The 12,391-nt window shown below is 42.2% G+C and overlaps 1 protein-coding gene across 1 annotated transcript in view; it reads left to right on the plus strand.

Moving 5' to 3' along the window:
* adgrb2 (adhesion G protein-coupled receptor B2) overlaps positions 1-12,391 on the plus strand; it is a 257,223-nt gene that overhangs the window by 194,654 nt on the left and 50,178 nt on the right. The window contains exon 16 of the mRNA XM_030740517.1: positions 5,062-5,188. Within this exon, the coding sequence (XP_030596377.1) occupies positions 5,062-5,188 (127 nt within the window). The remainder of the gene's footprint in view (positions 1-5,061; positions 5,189-12,391) is intronic.

Raw genomic sequence — 12,391 nt, forward strand, 5'->3', positions numbered from 1 at the left:
AAGTGAAGCTGTCACCCAGTCCTTCTTTCATTTAAATTATGATTAGTTATACAGACTTTCCAGTCAGAGCCCTTATGTTTCTCCATATTTATTTTCTTTATTATACAACAAAATTTCCCCACTCGCCCTGTGGGCGGCCTTTTTGTCCTCCAAGCTCGGGTCGTCTACCAGAATCCTGGGAGCTTGAGGGTCTTGCTCAGTAACTTAACTGTTCCTCGGACTGCGCTCTTTTGGACAGAGATCAAAGATGTCATTCCTGGAATCTGCCGGAGCCGTTTTCACAGTTTCAAGGTCACGCCCTGAGTGTTCCGATTACCACTGTTACCTTCACCTTCCACATCCTCTCTAGCTCTTCTCTCAGCCCTTGGTACTTCTCATGTTCATTCTTCTTGCTGCTGTCATTGCTTGGTATTGCTACGTCCATCACTTCCTCTTCTTCTCCACCACTACTATGTCCGTTTGGTGAGCCATTACCATATTGTCTGTCTGTATCTGGAAGTCCCACAGGATCTTAGCTCAGTCATTCTCTGCCACCTGTGGTGGCTGTCTTTGACTTCCGGACTTCCAGGTCATATTTGGCACAGATGTTCCTGTATGCTATGCCAGCCAATAGGTTATGACATTCAATGTAGGCCCTGCCTGCTAGCATATTGCATTCTGCTGTTATGTGTTGAATTGTCTCAGGGGCATCTCTGCACAGCCTGCACCTGGGGTCTTGTGTGGTAGACCCCAGCCTCTATCGATCTTGTGCTTAGAGCTTGTACCTGTGCTCCCATGATTAGTGCCTCTGTGCTATCCTTCAGCCCAGCTTTATCCAGCCATTGGTAGGATTTTTTGATATCAGCCTTCTTCTATCTGCCAGTGGTACATGCCCTTCCATCATGGTTCCTGTTCTTTCTCCTCTTCTTTCTCGGGTTTCTGCTGTCTGAGGTATTCACTGAGTATGTGATCATTTGAGGCCATCTTCCTGATGCACTCATGGATCTTTGTTGTTTCATCCAGAATAGTGGTTCTGACACTCACTGGTCCTTGGCCTCTTTCCCTCCGCTTAGCGTAGTCTCAGGGTGCTGGGTTTGGGGTGAAACACACATGCATGGTAAGGAGTTGTCTTGTCTTGATGTCTGTGGCTTCTATCTCCCCCTTTGGCCAGCTAATTATCCCAGCAGGGTATCTGACAACTGGCAGTGTGCAGGTAATGATTGTCTGGATCTTGTTTTTCCCATTCTGCTGACTCCTCAGGACTTGCCTTAGTCCTGAGGTACTTGGTGGTTTCAGCTTTCCTAGTGGCCTCTTCGTGATACCCATTTGCTTGTGGTATTCCAAGGTACTTGTCGCTATCCTCAATTTCTGCAACGTTGCTTTCTTTTAGTGCAGTCCTCTCAGTTCTGACTACCTTTCCTTTCTTTGTTACCATCTGACTACACTTTTCCAATGACATTCCGATGTCATTGCTGTTGATCCTAGTAGTGCAGATCAGTGAATCAATATTTCATTCACTCCTGGCATACAGCTTGATGTCATCCATGTAGAGTAGGTGGCTGATGTTTGTTCCATTCTCTAGTCGGTATCCATAGCCAGTCTTGTTAATGATCTGGCTGAGGGGGTTCAGCCCTATTCAGAACAGCAGTGGGGACAGAGCATCTCCTTGACAAATCCTGCATTTGATGGTGACTTGTGCAATTGGCCTCTAGTGTTGTTCTCTACATTTCCATTGAGTTCATGATGAAGGCTCTTAGGGTCCTGTTGATCTTGTATAGTTCTAGGCATTCCAGGATCCATGTGTGCACAGTTTGGTCAGTCTAGTCTTACAGTCTCAAGTGACTGATCTATCTACCAGTAGCCGATGTTTTGCTCCCCTGGTATCTCTTCTCATTCCTGACTGGGCCCCTCTCATGTATTGAGCCATGCGCCTGTTCATCTTAACTGCTATGATGCCTGACTGGAGTTTCCATGTTTCCATGTTGTGCTGAGGCAGAGTTATCCTGTCTTTAAGCCTGATGTCATTTCCAGGTCCAAATGCTCCTAAATAAGCAGCAATAGCAGAACCAGTGACTGTTCACTATTACAGAAGATTGTAACATAGCTGAGTGTGTTTTTCTTTCTTTTTTTTTTTTTTAATTTGGATTGGTTATTATTTATATTATTGATCACATGACAGTTTGGACCTGGACGTGGAATTCTATGTCATCACTTAACAACCGGTTTGGCCAGTAGTTGGATGGGACTGGTCCCTTCTGGGACTCAGGACTGGCCAGAATTCAGTCAGCCATTCTAAGTGTGTCTTAGCCTCTAGCAGCTGGTTCATTTGTGCTGGCAGGCTCATAGATTAACTTCTTTAGCCAGTAGGTGTGAATCATGTCAGGAACTGGTGCTGTACAGCTCTTCACATTTGAGACTGCTACTGTGATAGTTACTGGAGCCTGTTCAAGGAGGTTGCTGTGGTCTGCTCTTAGATCCACTAGCCACTGAGCATTGGTGTTGTGTGTTGCATCCTTCTCCCATATGCTCTTCCAGTATTGCTTCGTTTCCAGCCTTGGTGAGGGTGCTGTTCTCATATTGTTCCTCTGCCACTGGTTAATTCTTCTGGTTTATATCTCTCTGGTATACCTCTTCAAGTGGTTAGCCAAGGCTGTGACTCATAGCAGTTTCTAAGGCCTCGGGTATGGACAGCTTGTTCTACTTCTTAGGCACCCCTTTTTTTATCACACCTTTCTGCATCTCTGATATCTGGCTAACTTCCCTCTGTGCTGCCTTGATCTTAGTGTCTAGCCATCTTTTCATGTAGCTTACTGCTCCTCGTGGCTGTTCATCTTATAGGCAAGTATCTCAAGGATCACTGTTGCTGTGGTGTAGATCAACTGATTGGTTTCAGTGATGGTCGAAGTAGGGATTGTCTGTAGTGCTGCATTTGCATCTTCTAGTAGACTTTCAGAGGGTACTTGATATAGTCTTAGTAATCAGCCCTGGGGGGGTCCAGGGTTCTAGCCATGATCTTATCTTTCAGCTCAGCTGCTCTGGCATTCAACGTACTGGTTGTTATTGGGGCTTGAACCAAATCTTGCAGTGTGGGGATGATGATATCTTCCCCCTTACCTGATCAGACGAGATGGGGTTTGTTCAGGGTGATATGGCTGTACTCACACATACAGTACATGCACACACCCACACACACACACACACTCACTCACTCACACTAATAAATAGATGTCCAGAAACAGGCAGCACTTTATGAAATTTTCTCTCCATTCACTGCTGAGGGTACTCGTTGCTATTTGCTTGGAATGAGGTAATTAAGTTCTTCACTAAAGCAATAGTGGAGAAAGAGCAGTGTATACCCCGCCAGTGTGATTACGTTTAATCTTTCCTCCTAGTCCATTAATGCTTATAGAACAAAACAAGTAGCACAAAGTTTGTTTTGTGTTAACTAATAAAGCGATTTTTCAAAAAAGGGCATTCTAAATTGGTACCGAATGTTTGTTACCATGATAAAGATATCAAGTACAGAGTGTTTTCTTTCACACAGATCAGCCGCCAGGTATGTTTTCATCACCTTAAATCCCTGCTGGGAAGCATTTGTTCTCACATAGATCTCCTTCTCTTGCTAAACGTCTGTGTTTGAAACCAGCAACTATTGCAGTGAAGCAGCAGTAACAGGAGTTGTCCTTAGCTTCAAGTAATTTTCTTTTTCTTTTTTAAGCAAGTCATAGTCTCTTGTGGTCAGATTATTGTGCCTTTGTGCTACCTGTACCCCCCGCAGCAGTCTTTACTTTGGAAAGATATTTGTTAGATACCTATCCAAAGTTTTTGAGGCTTTGACGAAAATACCCTCATGTACCTACTCTATACCTTAAATATATATTCATAAAAGATTGTGACAAATATATATATATATATATATATATATATATATAGATATATATATATATATATATATATATATATATATATTATATCTCGCTCTCTCTCTCTCTCTCTCTCTCCTGTCTCTATCTCTCTCCCCTCTCTCTCTCTCCCCTCTCTCTATTCCCTCTCACTCCCCTGCCCGTTTCTCCCCCCCGCCCGGGCCCTCTCTCCCGTTTTTCCCCCTCCGTTCATCTGCTTTCTCCGGCGTTGCCTGTGGTCTGCTCCTGGACGAATATGAAACCGAGCACTCAGCCGTCTTCAGGTCTGATGTTTCTAAATCCTGGACAGTGCCACAACCACTTCAAAACAAAGAGAAGAAGACGGAGATGAAAATGTAATGGAAATATTTCTTGCTGAAATATTTCTTGTTCCTCCTTATGCCATAAGTCATGAAGTTGGCCTTCTTGACCCCATTAGAGCATCTCTATGGCTTTTACCTGTCTCTGGCAACTAAAATAAAAGTAGATCCAGGGTTAAACATAAGGTTAATGTGCAATGTGAACTCTCAGGGTAATTAGTTCACTTAGAATCTTATTGATTGACCTACACACTCGACCCTCTGTTGGAGCTTTTATAGAAAGTGAAAAGGAGGGGGTGGAGGGCCAAAAAGAATGGTAAAGATCTAGAGCAATAACGTGTTCAAGGTTCTATTGTATGAGATTCTGGCCACTTGCTTCCACAGTAATGTGTTGGGTGTCAAAGCAATTGACCATTTAGTTCCACATAAGTCCCATACACCATTTAGGCCTCACTGGTTTTGTTAACTTTTAGCCAGGAAATCCTTTTCATTTTTCCTCCAGACTCTAAGGGCATTCTTCCATGTAAAAGGGAAATGGGACAGATAAAAGAAAAAGGATGAACAAAGATGTGAAAGAAAGTGTTTAGGTTGCTGAACACGGAGAAGGACAAGTGGGGTGATGCTGTAAAACAGTAAAAGAGCGTGCCAGTGCACAAGTGCTGATTACTGAATGTTAAATGCATATACTATGAATGGCTTAGCTTGGGGAGCTTGTTGGGGAAGAATGAATCTGTTAAAACTTTCTGTCCCGTTTTCACAACTTTTTTTGAGCTTGAACCTGAGATATCCACGTTTAGTCATATTTGTATGTGTCTCACAGTACTGTTTACCCCCCCCCCCCCCATTCTCTCCACCTCCAGGGAAGCTGGCGCAGAAAACTGGGGCACAGAAGGCTGCCAAACACTCGCGTCAACCACTGTCCATACCAAATGCCTGTGCAGCAGAATATCCACCTACGCCGTGTTAGCGCAGCAACCTAAAGACCCGGTGAGTCACCAATGCAAAGCCTGATGTACTCTGTGGGACTTAGGGTGTTAACGAGGCAACTGCTACCAGGGGCTACCAGGGGCATCCCTGTCAGACATATTACTAGCAACGACATCTCTTAAGTCATTTATTGACTTAATAGAATGATATGGATGGGTGAGACTGGTATGACTAGCAGAATTTTATGTGGGGTGTCTTAGTTTCTAACAGGCATCTTTTTCTTGCAAGACAATGAGTGCAGCCTGAATGTGCTGTCAGTTTTAAAACTCTGACACAATACTGTATAAATGGCTATTTGATCACTGTGTGTTTGTCTAATTATATGTTGACTGGCTGTCATTTTCCCATTATGCAACTTTTCTGAGCTTAAACTTGATAAAGGTCGGACACTTCAGCGTGCTAGTTCCGTGTGATGTGAGAGAGGCGAGGTGACGAGAGAAGAAAGAGATTTTATTGTGTCTGTGTGTGATTTTTTGCCTGCAGCATGTAACGTGTGCTTCTATAAATAGTTCACGTGGCTTGCACTGTGTGTGTTTGACATGATGAAGAAGGCTTTTAGCATTTAAGGCTAATGCACATTCTGATTCAGTGACCTATTCTCCTGTAATATGGTCATCCAAACACCTGACAACTCTGAGTTCACCTTCCTCACAGATCCATCCTCTTCACCCAAAAGACCCTAAATCACTAACTGTGTAACATCTCACACTATTGCCCCATTTATCCAGTTCATTATTTTTACCACTTTCTTGTTCCCTTTATTCCTTTTAGCTGTTTTTTTTTTTTCTATGCATGTCTCTTAGGAGTTTTTTTTTTCCCTTCTTTCGTCTTAGCAGCTTACTTTTGTCACTGTCCTTTGCACCCCTTTTCACCTTGTTAATATTTTGAGTTGGCGTTCTCACTTTACGCCACAGCTCTGTCCCCGCCGTGGTCACAAATGCTCCCATTGGCTTGGCTGTTAATTTGCCTCTGTGCTTACTTGGACTTAATGCCCACGAGAAGCTTGGTTGCTTTAAATATTCAAAGGAGTATAAGTAGATGATTTTGGGTACATTTTTGTCACACATTAAACTCTCTTTTGTGATTCTTTCTTTTAATGGTTGGTTCTCTGGTAAGCACTAGAGAATAACTCAGTGTGTCACAGTATGGAAAGTGATTGTAAGGAATAGAGGATTTAGGGGTGAGCAAATGTTCAACCAAACAGAAAAGGTAGCCTGGTTTCAGTTTGAAGACAGCTTAGAGAGACAGAGCCAGAGAGATGGAAAGTGGATGTTTTCTGCACTCACTTATAATGCATTAACAACCAGTGTTGCAGCAATAAAGAGCTGTGCACTTTTGTGTGGCCCTTTTCGGTGCAATGCATTGCTTCTGTATTGTACTCACCGATGCTGTGCATTTACCCTTTGTTTTTTTAAAATATGTTTCTATCAGCTCATTGTTTAGCTGTCAGGCCATCAACTTTACTGTTTTCAGCAACGGCAGGCAGTGTTTTCCACCAAAAAGTTCATAAAACCCAGGAAAACTGTGCTGCACTTTACATGCGTGGCCTGCAGCCAGAGCATTTGTCAGCAAAAGAAAATTCATGAATTTGAATTCATGACCATCCCTAGCTGGTTGAACCAAAAAAGCAGAGTTACAAGAGAGTGAATATTAGAGGTAAGTTTCTTATGCATCCCCTGGCTAATGGTACACCTAAATTCGTTATTACAGTACATCAGCTTTGCTTCTTTAACAGATGTTTTCTAATAGTGGATGTTACCACATACCAAATTTGCCTCTGCTATCACTGCTATAAAGAAAAATTAAGTAAGAGACAGCATGTTGTCTTGAGTCTGTTGTCTTGTAGTTGAGGAAAAAGATGAAAAAAGGGTATCCTGGCTGCCACCCTCATCCAAAAATGAAAGAATGGGAACATCTGATTGAGTTTATTTAAGCTGAATATATTTTAGTATTCTTAACGGCATAGGCAACAGCATCATGCCATTAGGTACTATCTAGTTTCCGATGCAGGCATGCATTGCAAACTTTTGTCATAATCACCTTCACTTCTCTTTCTTGTTATCGCCAAGCTTGGATGAAGCCATGCGAGCGACAGCTGTCTTGGACGTTTCCTGAGAAGGATCGAGTCATTTAATCCAGTACAAACATGGATAAGCCAAGTTGACACTATAGACAACTGATTGGTAACTTAAGTTTTAGATGACCTATTTTAAAGGAAGGACTCAAATGATACATTTCATTAAACCTCAGATAATCAGCTGATTTTTGAACGTCAAGATTTCTGTGTCATACTGTAGGATTTATTATTATTATTCCCTTCTGCTCTCCCCTGGGCATTCTCCCTTATTTTTTATTAACTGTAAAGAGGGTCAAAATAAGGTGATGACCTTCAGGTGAGTAACTGTGGTTATTCATTATATTGTCCCTCAGAGCTTGAATTACTTCACAGGGGTCTGGAACCCATTTCAGACCTCAGGGAACATTAGCTCCCATAATATGGAAAACACAATAGCTATGACCTATAAGCTAAAGGGGTCATTCCAGCTGCTGTTCCTGGTTCCTGTGACTCCTCTTCCAGCCGAACAATATTGACTTTTCCCTTGCCACACAACAAGCAGGTCGGCCGAGTTGAGTGAAAGAGGGCTGGAAGGGAAAAGGCATTGACTTTTGTTGCATTTGTGACATCTGTGAAGAGTGTGGTAGTCATTAGTGATTCATCACTCAGCCCACAGTGCCGCCATTAGACTCAGTGCACAGGCCTAGAAGGTGTGGGTTAGTGTTTTTGTGTCAATGGCTCTCAGTCAGGAGCTTTTGCTAGCTGGTACTGAGTGCACTTTGTTGCTTAGGGTGCTCCAGAGTTAGCTTTTTACTCCAGTGGAGATTGGATTGTGTAAAAGAAGAGAGGGAGAGGCAAATTGAATTTGGCAGCAGATAAAAAAAAAAAGAAGAAAGAAAGAAAGAAAAACCCACATTCAGACATCCAAACACACTCGATATATGCATAGTGGTAGCACTCAAAAACCCTAACATTCACGCAGCATGCATGCAAGTCTGGGCAAATGAAATGCCCACATAGATGCTCAACACGCATATACACCACACACACAAAGATTGCACTCATATGTTCTGTCCAGGCTGTGTGGCTGTTGGAGCAGTGCTGAGTATCAGCAGCCCAGCTCTGACAGCTTATCCTGGGCTACGGCGCGAGGGACAAGGGGAGCTGAGGATTAACCTCCATGTTTAATAGAAAAGGGAGGGAGAGGGGGGAGATGGAGGGATTTAGAAGCAGTGGTGCCATTACAGGCCGTTTACAGTGGAGTGAGGGATAGCCAGTTAATCCTGTTTACTTTCTATAGCCTCTGAGATTTCCGTGTGTGTATGTGTGTGTCCTGCGTGTTTGAGTGTCTATAGAGACCTTTCGTTATCAGACACAAGACAGAGGTTTTTACTTTAGAGAAACAGATAAGGGTGGGGGGGGCAGTGGTGGTGGGTAGGCGGAGTTGATTGAGTGAAGTCATGAAGGAATACAAAAGACCAAGCCACTTAATTCTTAAAATGACTCCAGTGGGAACACAAACCCCACGGATATGTCTGGACTCCTTGCTTGCGCAGAGCTCCCAGGGATCATGGGATTTGGAGTTGAAAGAGGTACTGGCTTTATAAAAGTCAGTTTAACATTTTGCACCTCTAGCCAGTAATATGACTTATACCTTTTTTGCTTCAGTTTTGTCAGCTCATAAAGCTGGTGTTCAAGTTGTGCTGACATTAAAGCTGGTTACAGCTTTCGGGTGCCTCTGCAAACATGTTTTCAGATGCGTTGCGATAAATGGCTTGGCTTGCCTAAGAAGGTACCCAGAAATGTGAATGGTCAGAAAGGTCAGCAGTTCAAAGCAGCACCTGAGACTAGCTAGGAGGAGAAAAACAACACAGCCGCATGAAGAAAAGGATTTTCTCATTTTCTTTAACTTACTTGTGAGCCAATTATGGAATCAAAGTAAGTCGCTCCAATAACAATATCTGAACTGATGTCTTTCCGCTGTAAAGAATTTCTCAGAGCTTCTTCTACCTGCCACGCTAACTGCATTTGGTCCAATCATTCTTATGAAATGATTGGCTTTGCGTGAGATAAATCGAGTCTTTTTAGTCTGTTATCATCAGCGCTCAAGGCACCTAATCAGAATGGAAACCAGTCAGAGCAGGGTCTATTATTTAGACTAATAATGGCCACCGTGCTTGATTTGGCTGTGGGAAGACGATAGGGATGACTGAAGTGGTTCAAGGTGGCAACTCATATTTTCACTTATTATAATTTAACTGGCAGCAGTGTTTCAAAAGAAAACAAGGCGTGACCTAGACCAAGCAAGACTACAAGGTTACAGTATGCAAATATGTCGCACTTGTCAAATGCAATTAAGGCTGAGGGGAGCTAAAATTTATGAGGGACTCGGCACAGAAGTGTATTAAAATCTTTTAATCCTTCGTCACTTTAATGAAGGGTTAGCCAAGTGACAGTGATGACACAGGAAATTATGAGTAAACAGGTGTAATGATTTAGTTATGTGTTTGTCTGGCTGAAGATGCATAATGGCTGAGCGTGGGCAGGGCAAAGACTTGTTAATTAGATATTTAAAACTGAGTGGAAAGTGTGTTTGCGTGTTTTTTTTTGTATAATTAGAGGGTCAGATTGTGTTGGAGGTATTGGTTTTGACAGATTTGTTTTTTTTTGTTTGTTTGTTTTTTATGTGAAATACAAATTTGGTCTATAGTATCCCTTGAGGAAAAATTTTGTCTTGGTGGAACTGGCTTTTTGTTTTGCATATTGTCTGAAGGCCTTTCTTTTTCTTTTTTTTGCTCAGATTTTACATTTGTATCAACAAACATCATAAACCTTGAACAGTATGTAAAAATGGCAGCATGTAAGGAAAAGGCTTCACTTTATGACACATTGTCAGCCCTCCAGGTTGTTGCAAACTGAAGTAGGCTTTTGGATTTCTCTTGAGGCAACTGAAGTCAGAGTCAGTTAAGTTGAAACCTCGAGGGTTTGCAAAATTGATTCAATTTGAAGTGTTTGCAGTCAGTATGTACCTACTGCTATGGCAGCAAAACAGGCAACTCACAGCAGGACTGCTATATTAGCAAAAGAGTTTATCAGCTCTGCAGGGGTACAGTCTGCTTGGGTGTACTGTGTTTGTATGTCCCTGTGTGGGAATAAAAGGGGCACATGACTGCCTTGAATTAAAAATGTCTTTTTTTTTTTTTTTTTTTTTCATTTTTCACAAGGGCCGTAGCATCAGAGCCTAAATGGGACTGGGACTGGTAATGAATCCTCATGAATGTGCACATATCGATTACTGATTTTGTTACAGTACTTAAAGGAGAAGTAGGACTGAACGGATGGGTTACACCTATTTTCTGCCATCACTCAACAATTTTTCCCAAAATTAAACATGATTTTGAACTTCAGGCTCAGGTCATAATTACCTGTTGGTGGAGGAAATGTAACCATCTTTTACAAATAATATAAATTGACCTTCTGTTTTATGGTGATGTGCATCTGCCAGTCACTTGTTGTAGATGACCTCTGTGTTGGATGGATGGATTGGCACCAAAGACTAGTGTACTCAGTGTCTAACTGAATATAAAATATGGCCACATCCTCAGTGGACTGACATTTTTAGAGCAACTTTCTAATCTTACTGACCACTCATAATGCTCTATAAGCCACAATTACTCATACCTTCATACAGTGTTTTATTCTATGCACTTTAAGTGGTCTATTTACACCTATCCATTAAGTGTCTTTGGACTGTGAGGGAAAGCTGGAGCACCCAGAGGAAACCAATGCTGCAAACTCCATAGCAGCCTCAGCTGAACAGTGGAAATGGTAAACATTTTACTTGAGTAAAATAAGTGTGGCTTACTTTGAATATGTTAGCTTGCTGATTTTACAGCAGAGCATTCCTGTGCCTTAAATACAACCTCACAGCACTGCTAACATCCCAAACCCTACAGGAGAGCTCATACTGTAAACGATCAATAACATGTGATCTCATTTCAACTACTAACCAATTAGTATAATAAACAGATTTTAAATGCAAGTTCTCTAATGTCAATAATAGGAAGAGTACATTAGTTAGCTAATAAGTTCAGTATTGTGTAATCCAAGCTATATACAGTAATTGCTGTTTTTTTTTTTTTTTCCTTCCAGTGGAAAAGTTTTAGGAACAGTTAATGGAAAGCAGGCATTTTGGTACAGGTGGACATGGAGCGAGAGAGGACAGTCACTGGTGAGGCACAAATTTGAAGGTGGGGGAGCAAAAAAAGGGGGAAGAATGAGAGCCAAAGAGAGGGAGATGAAGTGAGGGAGTGGGTGGTAGCAGGATAGGTAGGAGGGGGTGGGAGGAGGAGTGAGAGGAGATAAGTAGGTTAAACTTCCTGAGCTCAAAATAGCTATCTTCTCCATCACATGGTAGCCAATCTGCCCAGGGGAGCCTGGCCATATACAGCAGAGCCTCAGTGCACTCGGTCTTTCTAATCTGCACTCTGTTTTATTCTCTCACACACAAAACACAGGCGCACATCTCCTCCAACTGCAACATATCACTATATCTATTTGGGGCAGGGCATCTGTGTGAGTCAGCAGCCTCGGGCCTGATGTGTTACGTTAGTGTTTTTGAGTGAGTCTGTTTGTGTGGGCGTTTCCTCGTTCCGTTTCCCCCCTTTGTAGCATCCTTCCATATTATGAAATAAATGCTTAATTTCATCATATACCTAACGATACCAATTTAGACAATTCTGTTAGACAAATTGACACAATGAGGAGTTCAGGGACAGTTTGAGGGTGTTTATAGAGTGCCCTTACAAATAAGAGAATTCTTCACTTGATTACTTTTCTAGAAGAGGCTCATTTAAGACAGGATGAAAACACAGAGGGAGGAAAGGTGATTTAACAGGCTTCTTTAAGTGTGTGTGCATGCTTGGCGTTTGTCTGCTTGTCATTCCCCATGCATCCACTGTGTTTGATCTGTCAGACCTCAAAAAACACAAGTGCCTGTGTATCCTTTGACCTTCCTCTCTTCATACTATCAAACACAATGAGTCTCTGTTGCCTCTCACTCTCCTTCCAGGCCCTTTCCTTTTTCCTACAACAGATGCTTGTCATATGCCCTCTTGTCTTTTTTTTTGTTTTTTGTTTTGTAGATC

The sequence above is a fragment of the Archocentrus centrarchus genome, chromosome 11 (genome assembly GCF_007364275.1).
Source record: "Archocentrus centrarchus isolate MPI-CPG fArcCen1 chromosome 11, fArcCen1, whole genome shotgun sequence".
In the NCBI taxonomy this organism is placed as follows: domain Eukaryota; kingdom Metazoa; phylum Chordata; class Actinopteri; order Cichliformes; family Cichlidae; genus Archocentrus; species Archocentrus centrarchus.